Below are 26406 nucleotides of genomic sequence, written 5' to 3'. Positions count from 1 at the left end.
TGGAGGTCCTTTCCAACTACAATTCTTTGATTCTATGTATCTGCAGTACACTAACTTGTCAGAAGGCCCTGAAAAGACATGGAAGGTTCTTGCCTAGAAATGGCATGTGGCATTATGCAGCCTAACTCATAGCGTCGCTTAACCTACAGCTTCATGCAAGCAGTGCTATTTCCATAGTAAAAGCAGATCATCAGTTACACCAGCATCGCACTAGACATTTTCTTTATCACCACAATATTAATCTTCCATGCCACATTCTTCATGGTTACAGCACAGACAGTTTTTCACTCATCCTGGAGACAACCAGACTCCAGGCGTAAAGCTGTGTAATTTAATTTGCTCCTCTATTAAGAATTAACACTGACAGCAAATGATTGGAAAATAAAATAGAGATCCTCGATTACCTGACTTCGTTGTTTATATCTTGCATTCAAACTGAAGAAACACGACAAATGATAGTAAATGAGGGAGATGATGTGCATTAATAGAGGGTCATTTCACAAAGTAGATCTGATTTTCAGGCTGTTTTCTTCACTACTGTGGCCAGGATAGCAAGTTTCTTCAATGTTGATTCTGATTATTTTTCTTATGTTAAAGGGCCACTTCAGCAAAAACGCATTTTTTTTATCATTGCACCCTTTAGGCCGCCTGCGCAAGACGGGTTTGAATTGCGGAATCCGCAATAGTCACTTGCGAGGACGATCCTCGGCATTCCATAAAAATTCGAAACAATGGAGTATCCGCATGTCCAATCACATGAGCAGACAGTGACTGCAATTTTCCGCTTGCAGATGAAAAAAAAAATCGCAGCATGCTCTATTTTTGCACGAATTCTGCACAGACGGCTTCCATTGAAGCGAACCAGCCGCAGTAGAAAAGAAAAGACAAAATGACAGAACGCCGACCCGTTTGTGTGCAGGCAGCCTTACCTGTCTGTCACACTCTGGAGGTCTCTTTTGTATATTGCACTCACTTCCATGCAGTGCAGCTTTCTCTCTGATGCTCATCAGAAACCATCTTTATGCTGAGATTTCTCCCTGCCTTTTCTTTCACTATTCTCAATTCTATGATACATCAGCATGACACCAAAAGAACAGCTTGAAACTGTACCATCTCTGCATGCTGGGAGGACAGTTTGATTATCATTATGTTGTATATTTATTTATCTAAGTCAGATACAATCAGGTGGCTGATCAATCATCTTCTGCATTAAACCTGTGTGGCAGAGCCTCTAATCACTAGTAGTAACGGTAATGGGAGTTTCTGTGTATATGGTAAGGTCCATAACATAAGAATTATACTTACTGAAAGCGGACCAATTTGAAAACACAAACCAAAGTAAGTATGAGCTAGTCAGAGTCAGATCATATAACCACGTTATGAGGACTTCACCAGTTTCAGATATAAAAGAATAACTAAACAAGGCAATAGTAACTGTCTTACTGTATATATACTGGGGTTAGCCACATAATTAATAAAAAAAACAAAACAAAGACACACGGGAATGATCCTTTAACACCGTAACGCTACAGGATGTAAGTTTTACATCCTGGCTGGGGGGCACTTAACGCAACAGGACGTAACGTACGTCCTACGGATGGCGCAGGATAAGAGGTGAACCTCCCTCATTCCACAGTGGAAGCTGGCTGTGGCTGATAACCGCTATTAACCCTCTACATGCCTCTGCAATGTCATCGCCCCTCCGCAATGTAATCATAGAAGGCCTGTGGATTGACATGGAAACCAAACTCCAGGCACTGGTGTCTTGGTCTGCCATAGCCTATAATCGCTAATGTAAGCAATAAGGTATTGCAGTACATAGTGATCAGAACTTTCATGGTTCAAATCCCAAAATCTTCACAAAGCCTCAGTCTGCATAATACCCAAACGGCACCCTGAGATCTCATCTAGGGGGCATTCACAACATTTAAATGTCAATGGGGACCCTGGCATTTAAATGTTTTACAGCCACACTGAGAGTTGTCTCTGGTTGTGGTTGCTGGCCACATGTGAGCTGTGAAGGACAGCTGACAGCAGCTCCCGACCCAGCTCTATACAAGCCCTATATACACTCCCGCGCAAAGAGATGGTGAAGTTCGCCAAGGGGTTAAATAAAATTGTAACAAAGTTATCTACTCCTGACATACCTAATAACAAATCCTTATCTTTTAAAAAGCATTTATGAAAAGCCACTTACTGGTAGGTTGCTTCTGGCTGCAGGTTCTCAATCACGTAACTTGTCACATTGTCCACCGAGATGGTATAGTCTCCCAAGTCTATATGGTACGCAGTGATTCCTGATCCATTGCAGCACGGTTCATCCCAGCTTAGTAGTAGGCACACTGAGGAGAGCACGGAATATGACTCTAGATGGGCTCCGTCTATCACATACAGGTTAGGCACTGTGTCTGGGACAGACGCTGGTGTACTGCAGCTCACTATATCACTGAAGGGTCCAACTCCAGATAAATTTACTGCCTGTGAAAAGACAAAATACTTGTATGTAAAATACATTTCATTTATGATATAATTTAATATACAACGATACGGCTATAGAAATATGTAGAGATACCGTATTGGAGATTTCCTAGACAGTAGCATTTAAAAGAGAAGGCAGGTTCCTAGGGGCATAAAATGGTGTTTGGAGCCAGGTTAATGAATTCATTATGACTTAATAAATTAGGTCTTAAAATCGAAATACTTTAGCAGGTCTTCCTATCTGCAAAGAAGCATCCTCATTCTTGCACTGTTGAAGGGCTTGCACCCAATTATCTTAAATAGGTTTGAAAATCTTAAACTTGATTAAATAGCAATCCCATACCCTCTAGGCTTGTACAGTCTGCATTAAGTTGCCCATACGCATAAAATTATTTCGGACGACTATCGTATGAAAATGTCTCATGAATGGTTATTCAATGGCCGGCTTCTGTTTGCTAAAAATGTGATCAATCTGGTAAAGGTCAGTCAGGAATTTGCCAAAAATACAAGTTTGTGGTATGATCGTCTGGTCACATTCACCCAATCAGTTACCAATTAGTGTAATGCCAGAGTATGTGTGTTTGTGTTTTACTATACTAGTTCCCCAATTAGCTAATGGAAGTCTTTTACGTTGCTTGTGAGAAAGTACACATTGTGGCTGATTATTTGTAGGTGTATGGCCTGCTTTATTAAAAGGTGTTTGGATTGCTATTTAATTAATAACTAAAAACTTTTTAAAAACTTGTGACATAGCAGAAATTTCGATCAGTCAAGATCTGGGTGCAGACACTCCCACTGATCACTAAAACCAATGGGCAGAAGTTCTCATCTGACCACTGTGCCCATTTAGCAGTTTTCGACAATGCTCAGAGTAGTATGGGCTCACAATGATAGTTGAAAAGGCACAGTGCTCACTCAGCTAAGCACTTCTGTCTGTTCGTTGTAGCAGTCAGTGGAGGCGTTACTAGGTCGTTATAAAAGTTTTTTTTGTTTTTTTTAAGTTGTAGGTTTCTAAGTTCACATTAAAATTGGTGGATCTGGTCTTTTTAATTGCACAGATGAAATGAGTCTCATAAGGTTTTTCATTGTTGTTCAATTCGCTACTATGGCTACAACATCCACCCAGGACATTGCACTTTTCTTTACTACTACTTCTACCAATTTTCACATAACTCCTGAGATACAGTGACAAAAAGGTCTGTTAAAGAATTCAATTATCTGAAGCTTGTTACTGCTGAGATGGTTCTTCCCAGTAAGTGCAGCCTGCTGTGTCATATCTGAGCAAAGACATTAGTTGCAGAATTAATTACTACAGAGAAACATCTGTATAGTGGGAAGACAAAATAGGACATTAAGATATGAAAATCAACCATCTTGTACTCTATTTTATAGCTTGTGGCTCCAACCTTTCTAAAGGTGAACACATTATTTTTAGATTGAACTAATCAAAGTCCTTCGGTAAACCCAACAGGCATGCTGTGGCTTGACTTCAAACCCATGCATAACTAACAGATGAGATAAAATATTCCTGCGGGAAAATATGGGCTACCTTGAAGAAAAAAAAATAGAATGCATTTGGTTGCAATTTTTGCAGCAAAGTTAAAGGGGTTTTCTGGGCACTTCTTGCTGATAACCTATCCCTCAGGTGAGGCCATTAATAGTTAATCGGCTGGGGTCCGCCACTCGGGACCCGACCAATCAGCTGTTCCAGCATCTAAGGTTTCAGGCGAAACACACAGGGCACAAAGTGGAAGCAGATTGCTCGGACCCCTATGTAGTGGCCAAAGTTGGAAATTGTAGCTCTCACTGATTTTAAGAGCAGGGTTGCGCACACAATTCTTCTAGGCACACTTGCACATACTTTTTGAAAGAATTCGGCTGGGAGGCCGTTTTAAACATATTGGGGAACTATCCACAGTTCTTCTGTGGATGTCGGCTTGTTCAAATCCTTTGGTCTCTTCACATAATTCCAGACAGATTTGATGATATTGAGATCAGAGCTCTGTGGGGACCATATCACCATCTCCAGGACTCCTTGTTCTTCTTTACATTGAAGATAGTTCTTTATGACAATGGCTGTATGTTTTGAGTCGTTGTTCTGCTGCAGAATACATTTAAAGCCAATCAGATGCCTCCCGGATGGTATTGCATGATGGATAATTTTTCCCCCAGCATTGAGGACACAATTAACCCTGTCCAAATCCCTAACTATTTGCTGCAATGTAGCCCCAAACTTTCAATGAACCTCCACCATTCTTCACTGTTAACAGCAGACACCCTCTGTATTGCTCAGCTCTCCAGGCCTTTGGCGAACAAACTGCCTTCCGTTACAGCCGAATATTTCACATTTTGGCTCTTCAGTCCAGAGCACCTGCTGCCATTTTTCTGCACCCCAGTTCCTATGCTTTCGTGCATAGTTGAGAGGCTTGGCCTTGTATCAGTGTTGAAATATGGCTTTTTGGCCACAATTCTCCTATGAACACCATCTCTGACTAGACTTCTCCAAACAGTAAATGGGAGTACCTGGGTTCCGCTGGTTTCTACCAATTCAGAGCTGATGGTACTGCTGGACATCATCTGCTTTTGAAGGAATGTAAGCATGATGTGTTTTTCATCTGCTGCACTGAGTTTCCTTGGCCGACAACTGTGTCTACAGACCTCAATCTTGCCCATTTCTTTGTGCTTCTTTAAAAGAGCTTGAACAGCACATTTTAAAACCCTAATCTACTTTGAAATATTTGCCTTACAGCAACCTTGCTAATGCAGTATAACTACTTTATGTCTTGCTGCCGAGCATGACCTGTAACATGAAACTGTCTTCCACAACCCCCCCTTTGTAGCAGAGTTAGTCTGTTCCTCACTCAGCTTTAACCCTCCTACACAGCTCTTTCTGTTTCAGCTAAATGCTGAATTTCAACCTACATATCCAAGTTATGATCCCTGTCACCTGTTTGGTATAATTGGTTAATTATACACCTAACTATAATTCTACTAAATTACTTTGTGTAGGTGTACCACGAAGAACTGATGTTTTGGAGATAAAGGGTGATCACATGAAATATTGCTTTGATTTGCATTTTGCTTTTGTTCATTCACTTTGCATTTTATTAATTAACAAAATAATCTATTAACACTTCTGTTTTTGAAGGCATTCTTACCTTGCAGCATTTTTCCCCACACTAGTCTAAAACTTTTGCACAGTACTGTGTATTATGCTAGGAAGAAGATGGTGTTGAGGCAGTAAAATAACACACATAGTATCGGCATGATACATAGATGGATTGCTTTCCGTTGGTAACCATGACGACACATACTCCTGCATTGGAGTGGTATACAAAAAAGGCTAAGTTATTTTCAATCGAGCCTGTTTGCATTTTTGTTTCATTTGTTTGTTTTAGACGCAATCAAAAATTGAGCACATAGCTTTTATGTGTCAAGTTATGTTTTATCAACAGTCTCATCTTAAGATCATCCAGACCAGCGTTGTGATGTGAAATTGTACAGGCAAATTGAGTTTTATCTTGATGGTTCCAGTTTATTTCATGGGCTAGAGCAGAGAGCAGGGAAATGACTCATTTCCTGCAGTTTATACTACCTCTGGATGAAAGGCGAAGGCATGGAGGCACAGACATGTCTACCACCAAAGACGTCTTATTTAAATCCATGGCAGCGGCCTTCATTAACTTATCTTACTGTAGAGAGCTAGCATATCTTACTGTGTTTTAATTACTTGTACAGAAGCTAAACTTGTATGAAATGCTGCTGCTGGCACCTTCCCTCTAGAAAAAGGTATCCCAAGACACCGAATAATTCACAGATAGGGAAGTTTTAGGGAGGCTTTTTAATATTTTTATTAAAAAATTTTAATAAATACACCAAATCATGTAATCTAAAATAGAACGTAACCGGCCCTGACTCAACCGACCCCCTTCCCCCCTACAAAGAGGAAATAAAGAAAGTACATCTCCCTATATAAGCCAATGTATTTTACCCAATATCTGGGGAAGAATAGTCTCCCTTTAGCAGTAGTATAAAAAATGACAAGCATAGACATATTTTAACTTCCAGCTTTACCAGAGGGAAAATATTTTGCTTCGAACTACCACAAGAGGCAAATCCAGAACTGTCAAACCAAGATCTTCAAACCTCTTTATAGCTGCGCTTTTTAGAAATATGTGCGTTTCCATGCCTACAAGCCAATTAACCTTATAAATTCACTATTTGTTGGAGGAGTCTTGTTTCCATTTCTGAGCCACTGATATTTGTGCTAAGTATAATAGTCTAGCCACTGCCATATTTGTACATCCCGAAGGTGGCAAATTTTCCACATAACCAAGTACACATACATAAGGTATTAAGAAGGGATCGTTCTATACAGAATTTATTAGACCAATTACTCCCTTCTAGAATTTTGTTAACGTAGGGCTTGTCCACATGTGCAGGAGATCAGGGGAAGGGGAATTACAAGGATCGCAAATAGACTTTGGACAATGTTATATAGGAAGAGTGGTGTTCTGCATACTCGATCTATCAAATATAAGTGTGAGATCGTATCAGCTTCACTGAGTGAAAGCTGAGGAATTCTACTCCTAGTTCTAGCAGTCTAAAACTAAATAGACCCTTGTAGACAAGTGACCTCTACCATCAGGGTGGGAGTCCCTATATGCTGCTTAGCGCCTTCAACTTTTTTTTAAACAAATTATAGGTTATGGTAAATATCTGTAATTTAATGTCTGGTGCACCCTTATAAGAAAAACCATACCTACCATCCATCCATCTATATATCTTTCCTCAACAGTTTTTAAATTAAGTTGGGTTAACATACATGACTTACTAGTTCACATAAGCATCTTAAAGGGAATCTGGGATTAAAAAATTACCTATTGTATAAATCAAGTTCAAATTTAAACATTTTAAAATGATTTTTGGCGAGTTTTTATTTTCGATATCCCAAAATATATTTAAAGAAAATCTTAAAATCCTGCAGTTTTCACTCTGGTTACTAATCCAATAGAGAAACACTTCAGCAGTCATCAATTTATCATAACAAAAGGTGACACAAATTTTATTACCTATCTACATACACAGGGTGTCCCCAAAAATGTATACACACTTCAATAGTGGCTTTCTATGTCCTTTTCTAAAATCCAAATTAAATGTATGGTAGCAATTTGTAGTATTATTTTGTGTCTAAAAATGTCGGTTGTCACACGATTGCTAAAGCCACTAAGTGGGCATCAAATAAAATAGAGGCATGCTGGACTTTCAAGCACCAATGTTATTCATACAATAGTTCACCAAAAACAGAAATGTTTGGATATTAATAGTGATAGTTAGGACACCCTGTATTTATAATGTGTGTAATTATTATATATACATACATACACATTGTTAAAAAAAAACAAAAAACCAAGCACCTAGAACAGTGATGGCGAACCTTTTAGAGACCGAGTGCCCAAACTGCAACCCAAAACCCACTTATTTACCGCAAAGTGCCAACATGTCAAGGGGCGGTAATGGTGACCCTCCCCAGAGCGTCCCCAAGCATCACAGTGACTCCCACAGCAGCCCCCAGTATCACAGTGGCCCCTCCCCACAGCAGCCCCCAGTATCACAGTGACCCCTCTCTACAGCGGCCCCCAGTATCACAGTGACCCCGCCACAGCAGCCCACAGTATCATAGTGACCCCCCCCCCACCGCAGCGGCCCCCCCAGTATCACAGTGACCCCCGCAGTGGCCCCCTAGTAGCATAGTGAGACCCCACAGCGGCCCCTTAGTAGCACAGTGACACCCCACAGCGGCCCCCCAGTAGCACAGTGTCAACTCACAGCAGCCCCCAGTAGCACAGTGACACCCCACAGCGGCCCCCTAGTAGCATAGTGAGACCCCACAGCGGCCCCTTAGTAGCACAGTGACACCCCACAGCGGCCCCCCAGTAGCACAGTGACACCCCACAGCGGCCCCCCAGTAGCACAGTGACAACTCACAGTGGCCCCCAGTAGCACAGTGACACCCCACAGTGGCCCCCTGAGACCCACATATTTACCCGCACCTCCTCTGTCCGGCGCGCATATTAACTTTTTCCACACCACTTCTGCCCTATTCAGCAATTTCAGCAACTTGATTGGTTGTTTGGGTTGACTGATTCTCTAAACAACCAATCAGGTTGCTGGAATTACTGAATAAGGCAAAAGTGGTGTGGAAAAAGTTAATATGCCTGCCGGACGCCTCCTCCCTTTGCTCTCGCAGAACCAGGTAGAAGCCAGGATCAGTGCAGCTAGTAGCGCTGTGAGTGAATACTGGCAGGGAAGCCGCGGCCCCTGCCGGTATTCACTGACGTGGTGAGCGGCCGACGGCGACGCGTTCCAGCAGGGAGGGCGACGCGTGCCACCTCTGGCACACGTGCCATAGGTTCACCACCACTGGCCTAGAAGGAGTTGTCAGAATGGAGTGAAACTTTCTCTGAGTGATTGTAACGTGGATATAAGTAAGGCCTCCCTCACACTGGCGTTTACCAACGCTGCGTTTACTGCAGATTCAGCCTGGTTTCAGCAGCGCTTGCATGAGTTATGACAGTGTTTTCAGCATGTGCCTGTTATTCTGCATACATTGTATGGCATTTTAGAGCCATCATAATCTCACTGTATGGCCAACAATATCTATTACAAAGTAAAGCAACAATAAAACATAAGTTCGTATAATGATCCATAAACAAGAAGAACAAAGCAGTGTGGATCGGCAAAGTTACAAAATACTAATCCAAGGCCACCGTGACTAAATATGCTCTTTGGTCAACAGTGATCAGTCTCTTTGCATTACCATTTCTTACAAGCTGGTTGCTATGGCAAAAGGTGCTAATAGTTTCACGACCTGATTTGAGGATGTGAACACAGAGGTAAATATGTGCTTCACTCTGCTCTAGGCACATCTTTTATCTAGACTGATATCTCAGAGAGCAATAGAAACCTTAGATCATTTTCTGGCCAGTCACTAATATTATTTGCCGTTTCAGATAGGTCCTGAGCACTGACTGTCAGTTTTATGAGCTGGGAAACACATTGACTTTTGTACATACTCATTATCTTAAAATTGGATGTATTAATCTCATTATCTCAGCCTGATTAGCATATTCTCATCTAAAATGTGTTATTAGATTACAGTAGAACCATTCTTCTGTCTGTCGGTGCATTAAGTGTCCTAAAATGCCTCTTGCTCACTTTCCAGGTAATTTGGTAAACACTGATGAAATACGCATGTCCTACAAATTGTTCCAAGGCTTTTGCCATACTATTAGTCACAATAATAGGTCTGGTTTTTTTTTCTCTACTGCTTTGTAGAAGAGACCTTGGGAAACTAAGAACCAAAACTGTAATTAAAAAACAGTTCTCAAGTAGCTCTAGTCATGTCTTATTGGGATTCAGCAACATTGAAGGGGTATTTTGGTATTACATTATCATTCATCAATTGGATAAGTAACTTAGATTATGGGGGTCTATCTACTGGGAACCTCTACAGATCACAGAAAGAGAGTCAATTTCCCCCAATTAAATGCAGCGGCAGTTGCATATACAAGCTACTGTTCTATTCGAAGTCTATGAAAATGAGGAACATAGCCGAGCTATCGTAGCTGCACTGAACGGCTACTATTGGCTACTATGACTTATTAGAGTCATCGGCACGTTCACAATAGGAGCTTTCCTGTATGGAAAATTAGACATGTGACCCCAGACTGCGACGTAAAATCAAGTGAACAAGTTTGCCATTGATTGGTTTTAAATGCAAGTTCAAATTAAACTGGGAACAGCAAGTGATCTGAACAACTTTGAAAAGGGCACAGTCATTGGTGCCAGACTGACAGGGCCAACCTTGTGGGGTTTTCTTGTTGAGAGTATACAGAGAATGGTGTGATCAAGAAAAAACATCCTGCAAAAGAGGATCTTGTGGATCTAACTACATGTCGACGAAAGGATCGAGCAGGGGATGCCAATAATCGTTCTAACGCACAAACAGTACACATTCAGGTAAAATACAGCTAAATACAATATAGGTGCTCCAACTAACATGCCCAGACACAAAACTCTTCATTTCTTAGCACGGAAGGGCTATAATGGCGATGACCATTGCTTACCAAGAGAAACAGAAGAGCAAGATCACAGGGGGCAAAATTACACAAATATTGGAACACTAAACAGTTGAAAAACCATTTGATCAGATGAATCACGATGGATCTGTTGCACCATGCTGATGAGTGGGTCAGAATTTGGCTAAAGCACCATGAAATCCATGAACCCTTTCTGTCAACTATTCATAGAGCATGTCATAAGCTCCATCTAATCTACAGCAACTGCAAGAAGCTATCCTGTCCAATACTGCAGAACAAGTTTGAAACCGTGTGGAATCCATAACGAATTGATGCAGTTCTGAAGGCTAACGGAGGTCCAACCTATTATTAGATGGTGTATCTAATTAGATGGCAATTTAATGCATATATGTAGACATTTATAGTATCTATCAAGTCAATAATTCTCACCCACGTTTACAATTCACTCAGTGTTCTAGACCTACTGGGCTAAAATTTGATCTTATTTCACTGTCCATACTATTAAAGCAGATCATTTCCCCCTCATTTCTGGTGTAAAATAGAAGGAAAGCAACTGGGTTTCTAGTGTGCTATACAGAATGAGAGATTTTAGGCAGTGCATTTTGAGAAGATGAAATTTTGATTTTACGACATTTTATAACTAAGTACTGGTGGACAAAGTGTATTGAGAAACATGACAAAGCAGCACTCTAGGGACTCAAGATAAAGTCATTTTGTGATTCTTAATGCGTAGACAAGGCAGCATGCCCAATTTTGAACAAAAACAGCAATTTTGTTGTTACATTATTTTAACATCGGCACCAGCAGTTTATGCTAGAACTCAGCACGCACAAAGAACAAAAACAAAATAATGTTTCTACTGATAGTGGGAATCATGAGAGTATGATGGCCATTTGTAAAATAAGAAGGGCTTGAAATAGACTGAAATTGGGACAGTAAAAGAAAAACAACCCAAGAAGGTCTATGGTCTTCACAAAAACAAGATGGATAGAGACCGCCATAGATATCATTAGTCATAGAGAACACAATGACTGGGAAATGTTGTCAATACCCAATGGTTACTTTTCTTGCTTTTTCAGATGAATGGTCATCCAACAGTCTAGAATTTTATATACAGCTGTTAAATGTATTCATAAAGACAGAGTCAACAGAAGGCCTGAAAACAGTATGATTCTTCATGGCCAACTGCTTCTGAAATCCTTGACACTACAGCTACATTATCCTATCAAAAGTAATTTGACACCCAAGCAAGACTCAAAAGTAGTATATATTTCCATATGTTAATACTTAGGGGACTCCTTTTGCCCTAATGACATCGGAGACTCTCCATGGTACACTTTCTATTAACATCTGATACACTTCAGCTGGTATTTCCCTCCATTCAATCTACAAACATCTGAAGAGTTCCCTTAAGGAAGATGGACACTGTTCCTATTTCCTGACCCAACATGTCAGTTCATCCCAAAGATGTTCTGTTGGGTTCATGTCAGGACTCTGTGCAGTGTTGGATTCGTGACAAGGTGTATTATTTAGTTGGAAGTACTGCTGACCATTTCCAGAGTATTACCACATTTTCAGCTGCATATTACTGCCTAGGATGTCAGGGTACAGCTCTGTGTTCATGATTCTTGTCACTACAACTAACAGACCGAGACCATGCCATGTTAAAAAGATCGCGAGTACATAATATATGTTCATCTGTCCTTAACTGTTGGCACATCACCCTCAGGTAAAGGATGTTCCCCAGGCATTCATCACACCCAAGTACATCCATCTGATTTGAAGATGGAGTAGTGCGATTCATCACTCCATACAACATTCTTCAACTGTCCAATGACGACGCTCCTTGCACAACAGTAGACAGACAATGCATTGCACTTCATGATGGATTGCTTGTGTGCAGAGGCATAACCCATGCATCCAACAGCATGCAGTTCCAATCAAAAATTTAGGCTGATACTGTGAAATGTGCACTTCCACAGGAAGTAGATGTAGTTCTTCACGACAAACTACAGTACTTCTGCATTCAATGTAACGTAAACTACTACAAGGGGATTGTAGTAATCCATGCAAAGAATTATCTAGCCTAACTACTGTATGTTAGACACATAACAGACCCATCAAACTCCAGTTGTAGTAAAAAAAATTAAAAAGACAAAAGTTTCAAGAAAAATAAGCAGAAGGGAAATATAAAGAAATATAGCATATAGCAAACTACACAAAGTTGAAAATGACACAAAATGTTATGAAGGGCAATGATGCACGCCAACCCACAGTAATTAGTTGATCCTCGGTAATTAATACCTGCTATGTTATAGGGTCTTGTTACCATCAGGCTTTTTACAACACTATTAAAATAATCCAATAAAAGAGCAGTTGCACTAGTTGACAAGCAAGAACTTCAGTGGCATGCCTATTTTCAGTATCTTGCCAGCAGTACACACAGAGGTATAAATTAAATGTCTTGTTTCGCCCCAAACTGTAATAACTTTTTATTTGCAGACATACACAATATGCTGCCTTCACTAGACAAGAAAAGTTTGAGATACATACCTGAAGACAGCAGCAGTACTGTGTTGCTGGTGACAAATCAGACACCTGGAAACTAGTATCACAGCCACTGTAAACTAATTCTAGAGTGTCCTCTTCTTTTCCCCACTGTAGTCTGTATCCGGAGATGTCTGCACCATTGCTCTCAGGACTCTGTTGGGAAAAAGAAAAAAAAAATCAAAATCCACCTAAACACTAAAAAAGTTGATTCGAATGAAGCTCTGACGAGATAGCACAAAATGCCTATTACGTTACAAGCAACCAATAACCATGTGTTCTACCTGACACTATATAAACTGAAGTCGCAATAACTAAACAATTCCAAGTAGAAGCAATTAGCCATTGGTACGCTGCATATGACGAGCACAAGCGTGACCTTCACGAGAAAACATTCACATTCCACTTTCCCCTTCAGTCCTTATTAAAATCGTTGACCTTTGAGCGGGCTAGTGTAAGATTTGTAAGACAATAGTTATTAAAATTAAGGTAAATGTAAGTATTGAGCTGGCAAGAAAGAGATCACATGAAATCTAGCATCTAATTAAAGGGAAGTGTCAATTAGCTTTTATATGTTAGTCCGTGACAAGGACCGTGATTCTTGAGATAGCACTGACATCAACATGGGAGCCAAGCTTCTCTACCATATAACCTTTCACATTAGCAGTCACTGTTTCCTATGCAGTCACAACACCCAAGAAACTACTCATCTTCCCTATATGAAAAATTGAAAGGCCTTCCTTCAACATCAAATATTTCCATCAGAACAAATCCGGACAAAATGGAAAATAATTCTCATTCTGGGTGGAGTTATGCAAATTGGGTAGGTCTATATGTACCATATCTGCTGTGGATTTTCTACATGGATTTGCACAAACAAAAGTACTGCAGTCAATGACACATTGTCTCTAAGACATTTTTAACGGATTCTTAATAGGATTTTCCATGCACATTTAGGAGTATTGTGAAGAAAGACTTATTTGTCAGCTGCCAACAAATATTCAGCTTCAGACAAGTATTTTATAGGCGTATTCTTGCACACGTATTATGGACAAATGTCCCAGCCCAACTGCGGACCCACTAACCCAAACAAACCAAGGGATCTATGATGCTGTGGGTAAAATTGTGAGCAACACACTAATCAGGGCTGTACACTATCCTACCCAAAGTAATTGGACACCTGAGCAAGAATTAAAAATAGTACTTATTTCCACATGTTAATACTTAGTAGGGCTTCCTTTGGCCCTAATGGGATACTCTCCATGGCATACTTTTTACCAATGTCTGATACACTTTAGCTGGTTTCCTCTATTCATCCTGTTGAGTTCTCTCAGATGTTCATGTTTCTTGACCTGATATTCCAGGTCACCCCAAAGATGTTCAATAGGGTTCAAGTTGGGACTCTGTGCAGGCCACTCCAAACATGGATCATCAATATTTTCAAACCAACAGAATACAGCATTTATTTGTGACAAAGCTGTCTTATTGGAAGTATTGCTGAGCATTTAGAGAGTATTGCCACATTGTTGGCAACACATTATTCTCTAGAGTCTCAAGGTACACCTCCATGTTTACGGTTCTTGCCACTACACCCAACTGTGAGACCATGCAATAAAACATTCCCAAACCATAACAGAACCTTCATTGTTCTTAACTGTTGCCACAAGACACTTAGGCAAAAGCCATTCCTCAGGCATCCGGCACACACAGGTACATCCACCTGATTTCACTCCGTAGAACGGTCTTCCATTGCTCAACTGTCCAATGACGATGCTTCTTGTGCCATTGTAGACAGGCCGAGGCATCTTCTTGGACTGAACTTGCTAGATATTTGCAGGATGAAAGGAGAGAAATACCAGCTGAAGTGTACGAAACATTAGTCGAAAGTATGCCAAGGAGAGTTTCTAATGTCAATGGAACCAAAAGTGGTAACATATGTAAATAAATACTGCTTTTGATTCTTGCTCATGTGCAATTACTTTTGGTATCAGAGTGTATATGGGCATCCTTTATAAGTCTTTTTTCATGCGTCTGTCTCATGGTAGTAGTACTTTATGCTGTATGAGATTATGGTTCCAGGAAGACATTACCGACTGCAAAAAGACACAGACATCTGGGATTCTTAAATAACTGTATAATACTAAGCAATACACGTTAACTAAATTAACTGGTTTGAGAAGTATACTAATAATACAAATACATACAATGCAAATTGACAGCAATGTCAAACATCTGTTAATCTATCCCCTTTTCCCAATTACACCCATTTTATCTATGTTAATACCAACTTTGTAATTTTTTTAAAAACATTTCCTACACATAAAATGTACCTTTAAGTATAAAAAGAAGGTAAAAGGCTGCTTGTGCAAAACCCAAGGTTTTATTATTAAGATGGCTGTACACATTGGGTAGAAGTAAGTTGACGGCTTAACAACCGTTGAACGAATGTTTAATTGGTGATCAAGTATTTTGCAGGCACACGTTTTACTTCATACTGACTGTTCAAATTGGCCATAAATGCTCAATGACACCAGGCGACAGACAAAAGATCTTCCTTCAAATGCAAATGCAATGACAGTCTATCACACAGCTTATTGTATTCTAAAGTCAACTGAAAGTATATGTGCTCTTTAAACTCCTCAACTAAGGCCCATTTAGACACAACGATAATCGCTTAAAAGATGCCGCTCAATCGTTGTGTCATTTACAGCGCAAGATGATCGCTCAAAATGAGCAATCACTTTGTACTACCAGCGGAGGATGCACAAGATAAGTGGGGTATCCCTACTTGTCTTCTGCATCCAGCTGTTCTCTGCTCCGAGCGCCCGGCTGTTATACAGCCGAGCGCTCAGAGAAGAGGATGCAGAAGACAAGCGGGGTGTCTCCACTTGTCTTCGGCATACAGCTGTTCCCGCGCTCCAGTGCCCGGCTGTTATACAGCCAAGCGCTCAGAATGGAAAATGCAGAAGACAAGCGGGGTGTTCCCACTTGTCTTCTGCATCCAGCTGTTTTCTGCAAGGAGCGCCCGGCTGTTATACAGCCGAGCGCTCTGTACCAGGTATGGAGAACAGAGCTGGACCGCTGTTCTTCATACTCCGTCTGTTATCAGGGACGGGATACAGCTGGACAAATAGTATCAGCTGTATCCCTCTGTGAATCCCTGATAAGGCTCATCGTTGTCTTTCAGCACGCTGAAAGACAATGATGGGCGAAGGCTTAACGAAAACTGCACGATGTCAGTGCAGTTACACGCAACGATTATCGCTCAAAAGACGGCTTTTGAGCGAAATGTGAGCGATAATCGTCGAGTCTAAATGGGCCTATAGTGTCTGAGAAATTCTTCCCTGAGCTGTTAGGATTAATGCTGCAACACAAGTACATATTGAATTAAAAAGTAAAATAAAAAAATGTGCACTGATTATTTGATGTTCTATTTTGCCTTGATGTGATAAGTCCCTACTCCGCATCTGACAGGACTGAGAACACTCCCAATCTTCTCTATGAGACCTTTCAACATTGTTTAATAGCTGCATAAAGAACTTCTAAATTTGGAACACTGGTTTTACAGCTTTGTCATATTTGTTTTCATGAAATATCTTGGCACTATTACTCAGATCAGATGTCCAAAATCTTTTTGCAGAGCTTATAGCAATTATGAGTAAATGCAAAATTCCCTCTACTGAAGTAAAGCTTATACATTGTGTTGAACACTTATTTTAATTAAAGGGACTGTCATCAGAAATGACATTTTTTAAATCAACTGTTCATGTTAAAACGGGGCTTTTACCTTTTTGTAGATTTCTTTATTACATTTTCCGTGTCACTATGTATATTTAAGAAAAAAAAATCCTAATACCCAATATCTTGCAGTTGTTACTTAGGCGACATGGGATGATTGTCGGGGGTTTAAGCAGCCACCAGTGGTCCTGGTGATAATCACGCCTGTGCTTTCACACAGGAGAGGGGATCGCTCAGTGAATGGAGGCGGAATGGGCTGAAAATTGCTTCCGCCCGCACCCCTCCATTCACAATAAAAAGGCAGTTGTTTATACATGAACTGCCTGTTTACATAGGCCAACTGTGGTTGGATTTTTATGTCTGCAGAATGTATTATTGTTCATCGTTCAGTCGCTGGCAGCATTTACACTAAACGATTATGTTTACATTTCCATGCTCCAGCAGTTATCTGAACGATCATCACTGAGTGTAAAGGGGTCCTAAACCTAATAATAGTCTGACATCTATATAAAGACAACATAGCACTCAACATTCAGAATATATGATGGTCACAACTCATCTCTTCCCTCTACCTGTGCAAAGACCTCTGCACAGGTCCCAGTGCATGCCCACAACACTCTCCCATATTAGTCAATGAGGCCCCTGTACAGAACAGGAAACGTTAGGCTATTAGTAGAGATGAGCGAGCGTACTCGGTAAGGCCGATTTCGCAATAGAGCACCGCGATTTTCGAGTACTTCACTACTCGGGTGAAAAGATTCGGGGGGCGCCGTGAGTGAGCGGGGGGGTTGCAGAGGGGAGTGGGGGGGAGAGAGAGAGAGCTACCCCCTGTTCCGCGCTGCTACCCCCCGCTCCACCACGCCATGCCACGCCACGCCCCCCGGCGACCCCCGAATCTTTTCACCCGAGTAGTGAAGTACTCGAAAATCGCGGTGTTCAATTGCGAAATTGGCCTTACCGAGTACGTTCGCTCATCTCTAGCTATTACGTTTTTAAGATTTTATTAGTCCATTATTAGAATCTTAATTTTATAAATATGAATATAGGAAATTTTCTTTAAAAACACCACAAATAAAAAAGAATGCTTAAAATGAAAACTTGATAAAAAAAAAAAAAAAAAAAAAGGTAATTGCTTAATAATACACTCCCTTTAAGGAGGCTTTCTGATCACTTATAACTAGAGATGAGCGAGCATACTCGCTAAGGCCAATTGCTCGATCGAGTATCTTAGCGTGTATCTCCACGCTCGGCAGAGTGACAGGTGAGTTGCGGCCATGAGCAGGGGGGACAGAGGGAGAGAGAGATCTCCCCTCCGTTCCTCCCCGACGCTCCCCGCCCACCGCCGAATCTTTGCTCCCGAGCGGGCAGATACTCGCTAAGGGCAATGCTCGATTGAGCAATTGCCCTTAGCGAGTATGCTCGCTCATCTCTACTTATAACCAAACTCGTTAGATCTCTGAAATTCCCACAAAAGGAATAATGTGGTCCATGTTCACCAGTTTCTGTGCAAATTTTATGCAAAACCCATTTATAAAGAGGACTTCAAACAATAGGACTTAAACTGTTTCTCCAGTTGTAAACTTCTGATGGCCTATCAGCAGGATATGTCAGCAAAAATAGATCAGCTAGGGGATGCCATCCAGAATGTGCACCAGTCAGCTGTTTGCTGAATTAGTGTATTCAAACAAGGAGTTGATTTCAGCAGGAAAGAAAACTGCTCTGCTCCCACTGCAGTGGACAGGTTTAGTATTGCAGGCCAAGTTACCATTCATTTCAATGAGAGCTGGGCCTGCAATAACAAGCCTGGCCGCTGCAGTGAGAACGGAGCTGTCTGTTTCCTGCAGAAATCAGCTCAGTGCACAAGCACACAGGCCCAGTGAACAGCTGATTGGCAGGGGTCCTCAGCAGCAGACCCTCGTCAATCTACTACGGATGACCTATCCTGCCATCAATAGTTTAAAATCCTTAGAGTGCATTTGTATGCCTTAGAAGGGTGCAGCACGGTACAAAACCACATGGCAAAAATGTAAGTTTTACAGCAAAGTTCCGCAATTTTGCAATGTGCCTTTTCGCTGTGCAGTTAAAAATACAGGGTTTACTAGTAGAAAAAAAATAAAAATTATATATATATAATTTATTTATTTTTTTAATAACTGCATTTTAACATAGGGGCAATTTGTGGCAAGACTTGTGTTTTTTGACAGTGCAGAAGATTATCGGCATATGTAGTTAGACCCTAATATGGTAATGAGTTAGGTGGGCTATTGTACTTATTTCCCTCTATTTGCTATGGAAACTAGAAGAATGCTCACCAATATCTAAATATATATATATATATGTTGCGCATGCATATCTTGTAAGTCAGAACTTCTTCGGGATACAAATCTATGGGAGAGCTTGTGAGCATGTGCACAGGACTCTAAAAAGTGTCAGACTTTTGTGTGCCCTGCGATCCTCAGAGGACAGCACCACGGGAACCAGGTGAGTATAAGGCTGGGTTCACATGGGGCGGAATTCTCGTGGAACTTCCATGCAGACTTTCAGCACGGAAATTCCGCCTGCAGTCTTAAGCCCGAGACTATGCAGCAAAGTGGACGAGATTTGCAAAAACCTCATCCACATTCTGCGCACAGTCCGTTGCGGCTAAGTCGTGATGAAACTGACTTGCCACACAGAATTCAAAGCCGCGGCATGTCAATTGTATCGCCATTTCTGCTGTGGGCTCTCTCCTCTTTATGGAGAGAGATGGCCGCAGCGGAATAAGACTATTAAAACCTGCGCCAAAACCCATGGGACTTCAGCTGTGGAAATCTCGCCATATTTCCGTACAGTCCTGCTGCAGACATTCGGCGAGATTTCTGCGGGATTTTGCCCCGTGTGAACCCAGCCTAAAAAATACATCTCCTGGCTTCTTGTCACCTCCCACAACATAACTTAGATTATGGTGCTGCAGAGAGGTGACAGGTTCCCTTTAAGTTTAAGCTAGTGACTAGATGCTATAAAAATACATCATAAAGGGTAATCCAGGTGTGCATGTCTCTGCTCAACCTTTTCACTTGATGAATGAAAAACACGTAGCAGAAATAAAATATTACATTTTCACCGAGTAAAAGAAAATACGATTTTTCAACAAAAAAAAAAGTCCCTTTAATATGTTTTTAAGTTAACACATGATATTCCATCACTGCACATTTCATTAAATTAAGCACTTTGTAGGATGTGTATAACAAAGTGAGTTCAATCCTAACGTGGAAAGTAAACTTAGGTTGTCCATCAGACGTCACTAGCTCTCCCATTCGCACCTCCAATGTACATACTCATCTTACCTCCCAGCTTATAAGTACACATGTGTCAGAGAGGAATGTCAGGACTGGAGGTCTGCACTGTGCGGGTGGTCCTGCTGCAGTCGTGATCTCTGTGATGTCTGAGTAAGGACCGTACTGAAATACAGAAAGGTCTATGTTGGTAAATCCTTGATTTAATGTGTCTGCCCTTGTATCCACAAAGTGAGATTTCTGAACACTCCACAATAAAAAATACAAAATCAAACCAGAAGGTATAAAATGTATTACTGACTTTTAGCTTACTATACAAGTCTTTGATCTATTTCCAAACCATCTTGTGTTATTTTAATATACTAGATAACATTTTTGCTAAATTACGGGTTACCTGTCATAAATTGTAGCAAATACAGGACTGGCATATGTGTGAATACATCAGTAAAAGGAGGCAATTAGCAAGCAATGTGAAGTAATTCAAAATCTAGTAAAGCATATACTGCATTGCCGATTTACTAATTGTTCCATTACAAGGGTTAAGCCATGATAGAAAGTTATCCTCTATCTAAAGGGTAGGTGGATAACTTTTAGTACGGTGAAGCCAGATCAGTGTGGACTGCTAGGATCCACACTGATCCTGGGGTTCTGGTTCATCTCAAGAACTTGCCTATCTTAGGCAGTTTCATTGAAATTAATGGGGCAGTGACGCACATATGGGGCCACCATGCTGCCCTTACTTCAACGCGTGCCAGTCACCCGTTCTGGGGATTGGTGTGTGTCTTAGTGGCCAGAACGATCTGAAAGTTATTTAGTATGTTGGGCATAAATTTCTGTCACCTATTTACCTTTAAGAATGGTACTGGTCAAAATACTGGCTTGTCCAATAATTCGGAAATCATCAGCAAACTCAGTTTGGCTGTTTTGCTGAATTTGGGCAAAACTTTTGGTTCAGTCCAAATTAGTCTGAACTGAAATAAAGCTTCACCATTACTCCTAAAACTATATATAGCAGTCTTAGTTCCACTTGGAGTGTATCTATGTACTTTTCAGCTGTTTTTAAGACAAAGTTAAAGAAGAGGGAGTAGAAAGACGAAGAAAGAAGACAAAAGATGAAGAAAAAGGAGGCAGAGGAGAAGAAAAAGGAGGGGTAGAAGGAGGAAAAGAAGAAAAATGAAAAAGGGGAGAAGAAAGATGAAAAAGGAGGAGAAGGATGGGAGGAAGCACAAAGAAAGAGAAGGCAAAAGAAGAAGGAGAGGTTCAGGTTCATGTCAAACTGAACCTTTAGCAAAGTTCAACCCAAAACAGGGTTCGACTCTTTCCTTGCTTGAAACCAAATGTAGATAAGTTCTTGGAGATGTTGCTAATAACCATCTCAGATGTCATTTTTCTAGCAAAAATCAAAAAGTGATTTTAGTAGCTGTTATGAGGAAGTGCTCCAATTTTCGCTGCGCTAGTTTTCACAATTAGAGATTCCATGACTGAAAATAGCATGGACATTTAAAAGACTCATTAATATAGATGAGCGAGTATACTCGCTAAAGGCAATTGCTCGAGCGAGCATTGCCTTTAGCGAGTATCTCCCCCGCTCGAGACTGCAGGTTCGGGTGGCGGCGCGGGGGAGCGGTGAGTAGCGGCTGTCAGCAGGAGGGAGCGGGGGGGGGGAGAGAGGGAGAGAGAGATCTCCCCTCCATTCCGCCCCGCTCTCCCCCGCAGCTCCGTGCCAGCTGCCGGCACCCGAACCTGCAGTCTCGAGTGGGGGAGATACTCGCTAAAGGCAATGCTCGCTCGAGCAATTGCCTTTAGCGAGTATACTCGCTCATCTATACTCATTAACCATTATGTCATAAAAGAAAAGCTAATCCACATGAAATAAGTGCTGAAAATAATCACTTACTCCTCCATCATTCAGCGCTCGTAGTCTGAATTGGTAAGTACTTCCGGGTAGCAGATCGCTGACGGTACACTCTAAATCACAACCATGGTAGACCTCAGTGGTATGTCCTCCAGGTACTCCGAGCTCTAGGCTGTACTCTGATACTTGGCACCCTGGGGCATCTGTGGAGAAGGTTAACATAGGGTTAATGTAATTATAATATGGAGAGTGATGGGCCAGGAAAACAAGGAGTGTATCACTATATGCATATCTAAAACTATCTGAAGAAAAAGAATTACATGAGTATTATTTTAGTTAGAAGTATATGAATAACTGACCATATTCCTAAAATGTAAAATTAAGCACATTAATGATTAAATTATATCAAAATAAAAGCTTATAATGTGCCTACTGATAAAATTTCTAAACTCTAGCAGCATAAGATAAATGCTTGGTCATTTATAGTAGTTGCATCAGGTTTTTACCTTGTGCCTTATCCACACAATAGCAAATAACTGTCTGCTTAGTGGAGGTCCAATTGCCGAGACCCCCACTGATTATAAGAATGAGGTCTGTTGTCCCCCAATATGAATAGGGGTACACAGCCACTCCATTCATCTCTGTGGGAATGGTCAAGAGAGGTTGAGTACAATGCTCACTTATCTCCAGTAGTTCCATAGAGATCAATGGAGCGGCAGTGCACATACTGTACCGCCGCTCCATTTATAGAGGGTGATCTAGGATTCGCGTGATGGGTGGGTTTCCAGCAGTTAGACCTCTACCAGACACTTATCTCCTAATCTATAGGTAGAAAAAAGTTTAAAACTTGTTACAACTCTACTAGACAAGACTCTACAACATATACTAGACAAGACCCCATTCTTTAACAAAGAACTTTTTCTTTATTCCCCACACCCTCCCATGTACTGTACTTGGGAATGTCTGCTTCTGCCAATAGGGGGCTGTTCTACAGATTCCAATAGAGTCCAATCCATTTATGCTACTGGTTTCATAGAAAAAAAATTGGTGGGCGCCAATTGAAGTAACCAACTGACTTCATCTTTTACATTTCTTTGTTTCATCTTAGAGGGAACAGGTCACCACAAAATCAGTGTGATGTCACCGCTAGCACAGTGTAATATAGCATTACAAAAGCATTCCACACATGCTTGCACCCAAAAAAACCCAAACAATTTAGCAATAAAGGAAATCTTACTTCAATTTTAAATCCCACTTCACGCCCCGTATGCAAATGTGCTGCCCTGAGTCAAAGAGGTGGCACCATCAGTCCGGTCTCCTCCCCCTCTCACCCCTACATAAAGCGGTCAGCACTGTTACCACTGAGGTCTTGTGCACAAGCCATGCACCCCATTTGCTGAGTCTTTTACGCACATGCGCCCTGAGACACGACGCATACAGCGCGACTGTACTGGCATACTGTACATGCGAAGGGGAAGGGGAGCACAGCATATGCGTGAGACTTCAGCACTTGGAGCGCTGATGTCTTCATACATGGAATGGCATTGAGGGAGAGGAGGCCAGGCTTCATCTATGACACTCTGACTCGAAGGGTTGATGGCACAGTCTTACTTTCTCAATGCAGTTGCCCACGGGGTATAAAAAATATAAAGTGTAATTTTCAGTTAATGTAAAACTGTTTTTTTGGGTACAAGCGTGTGTAATTGTGACAAGTTTCCTTAACTTTTGCATATTAAATCTGAACGATTTTTCACCCTGTGTAAAAAGGCCCTAAACTACTTTATTAGCAGATACCTACCCCATTGTAAGAGAACTTCTTTGTGCTTTGGTTTGCCTACCACTCTTGGTGCTTGACAAGGACCTGGTGCTACACATAACGTGTGAATAGGCTGACTTTCAGAACACTTGGTGAAAAAAAGAGAAAAAAAGAATGATTTATTAAACTTCAAGCAATTTAAAACCGAACATAATCATATAATAAATACACTGTACTTTTGTTTTAGTGATCCTTTTTGAGCTTGTCTAGTTCTACATTGTCTATACCATGATTAAGCTACTCTTAACCCAAAGCAATCACTGATGCCTTTTAATATGAATAACCCTGCTAAAAGCATCTTAAAACTAAGTATTTCATATGCATTATTCAGTTCAGAACTTTAGTATATAGCGATATTTGAATCACAATTCGGTGCAGAAAGAGCTTTGAACACTATGATTATGTGCATTCACATCAACGAAGAAGTACAGAATTCTCTTTTTTTTTTTCAATTTTTCTTTATTTTCCCCTCTCCTCCTACCTAGAAGTAGTTGAGGGAAGGTTGAGTATGTTTTCAAAAAAATAATAATTCAATATGCACCGTGAGAGCAATGCAATGTGCAACCGTTTTTAGGATACTATTAGTGTTCATTAGAAAAATAGGTGTAATATAAAGGTTAAAGGGGTTGTCTCACTTTTAGCCATTTTGCTATATGAATCTATCAGACAGTTCCACACATTGCATAGTGGCCCAAGTTGGTACTGCAGACTGAGTCACTATAGGGGGTGTTGAGATGGAAGTCACAGAACCCTCTTTTAAAGGTGTTGAGACAAATGGAAGGTCCAAACACCCCCCAAAAATTGAGATTGATTTATATTATATATATATATAAAAATCAATCAGCAGTAAGTATCTCTGCAATGATGATAATATTTGCTCTGCCGAGTTATTTTGGAGATACTTCCTTAGGCTACACAAAATGATAGCACATAAGAGACAAGCAGCCATTTCTTATCCATATTACAACTAATGAGCTCCTAATCCTGGGTGGCTACACCCATATGCATAGTCTATCTCTAGTTAATAACACAAAATTTCCTTTTGTCAACATCCAATGTGATTTGACCTTAAAGCAGCCACAAATTAATGAAGCAGTTTTCCACCAAATACTTAAGAAAACTTGCACATTGCAACAAATCTACTTTCAACAGTTTTTAGACTTGGAATGATATTTTCACTACTGCTAAAATCAAATCTCTACTGTACATACCTGACTGTGCCCTCCTGTGCTGATGGAGCACACGCGGAGTTTGTATAAAGTGCCTGGTTTCAAGTCATTACAGGTATATTCTGTTGCAGACCCACTATATGCCACCTTCCATTGTGTTGCTGTAAAAAAGCATGGCCATTATTATAATTCTAAACATTCTGCTTTTCAATAGGACTTCATAGAAAGTCAAGAACTTGAAAACATGAAAACAATGAGAAACAAAGAATGAAATGGGTGCATTTTCTTTTAAGAGGCTGCAATGTAATCTACTTTGGAAAATTTTGTTAACGCTAAAAGGAAACCTTTGATTGATGAGATGAAGTACAGACTGACAAATGGCTTATGAAGCGCCCTCTTAATGCTAGAAGTACAGAATTCTGTTGATCCATCTCCATTCATGGCTAGCATCTTATTTTCAATTGTTTTATTACAATTTGCTAAGATCAGTCTTTCATATAATGAATGAAGCCAGTCAAAGCTTCAAATCTCACCATAGGACATTATTTTAATATTTGGCCAAGTTCACACGACAGATTTTCCCAGTGGAAAAAATTGACACAGAATCCATGACAGAAATCTGAGGCTGACCCTTAAATTTCTGCCATGGGTTAGCATTTTGACATGCCGCAGAATCTGCACAAGGATTAGCCCCATTTAACCCCTTTAAATGGCATGCCCGGGAAATCTCTGGGACTTGCTGCACTGACCATGCAGTTCAACCCTGGAAGATTTCCGTGGACAGCTCTAGTGCTGAAATGTGCAGAGCACGGAGCTGTCATCTGAAATCTTCCAGGGTTTTTACTGCATGGTCAGTGCAGCAAGCCCCGGAGATTTCCCTGCCATACAATGGTAATAATAAACTTGCCACTGAAGAGATTAATAGGGCTAATCAGCATGTGGCTACCCGCCATAGTTTCCATGTCAAGAAGTTGAAATATGTGCACAGGAAATTGTGCGCTGTATGAACTAAAGCGCGGATTGAAAGCGGAGAACACGTGGACTTTAGCATGGATTACGCAGAGATTCTGCACTGAAATCAGTGAAAATCGGTTGCATGAACAGTTTCTTTAATGCAGCTGACACTTATTAAGATACTAGTGTAAACGGAAGTGAATTAGAAATAAAGGCTAAGTTGCCATCTGTCATAGTCATTAGTTTAACACACTATGTGACAGCATGGGCTTACTGTGCACTTAATGTAAGGGCTGGTGTGCATCTTGTAGATCTACTGAGTTTACATCTAATTTTACTTTCCTTGAAGTCAAACGGCAAGAGAGAACAGAATAAGTTCTGACAAGCTGTTTCTTGGAAACCATTAGCACTGCACAAGCAATCTTAGCAATGTAATTGGTAGGAAGTGACTCTACGGCAGTCTTCTATTCGG

The 26406-nt window shown here is 40.8% G+C and overlaps 1 protein-coding gene across 2 annotated transcripts in view; it reads right to left on the bottom strand.

The window, feature by feature from the left end:
• The window catches only part of FNDC3B (fibronectin type III domain containing 3B), a 280111-nt gene that overhangs the window by 43188 nt on the left and 210517 nt on the right, over nucleotides 1–26406 (bottom strand). For both annotated transcript variants that reach the window (XM_066601243.1, XM_066601235.1), the window contains exons 17-22: nucleotides 25023–25141; nucleotides 23794–23899; nucleotides 22038–22198; nucleotides 20192–20305; nucleotides 13134–13283; nucleotides 2198–2478 (exon numbers count right to left, since the gene is read on the bottom strand). In XM_066601243.1, coding sequence (XP_066457340.1) covers nucleotides 2198–2478; nucleotides 13134–13283; nucleotides 20192–20305; nucleotides 22038–22198; nucleotides 23794–23899; nucleotides 25023–25141 — 931 coding nt within the window. The remainder of the gene's footprint in view (nucleotides 1–2197; nucleotides 2479–13133; nucleotides 13284–20191; nucleotides 20306–22037; nucleotides 22199–23793; nucleotides 23900–25022; nucleotides 25142–26406) is intronic.

This window comes from Eleutherodactylus coqui, chromosome 1 (assembly GCF_035609145.1).
Source record: "Eleutherodactylus coqui strain aEleCoq1 chromosome 1, aEleCoq1.hap1, whole genome shotgun sequence".
Classification (NCBI taxonomy): domain Eukaryota; kingdom Metazoa; phylum Chordata; class Amphibia; order Anura; family Eleutherodactylidae; genus Eleutherodactylus; species Eleutherodactylus coqui.
The sequence above is the reverse complement of the archived record's forward strand: the minus strand, read 5'-3'. Positions and strand labels throughout refer to the sequence as shown.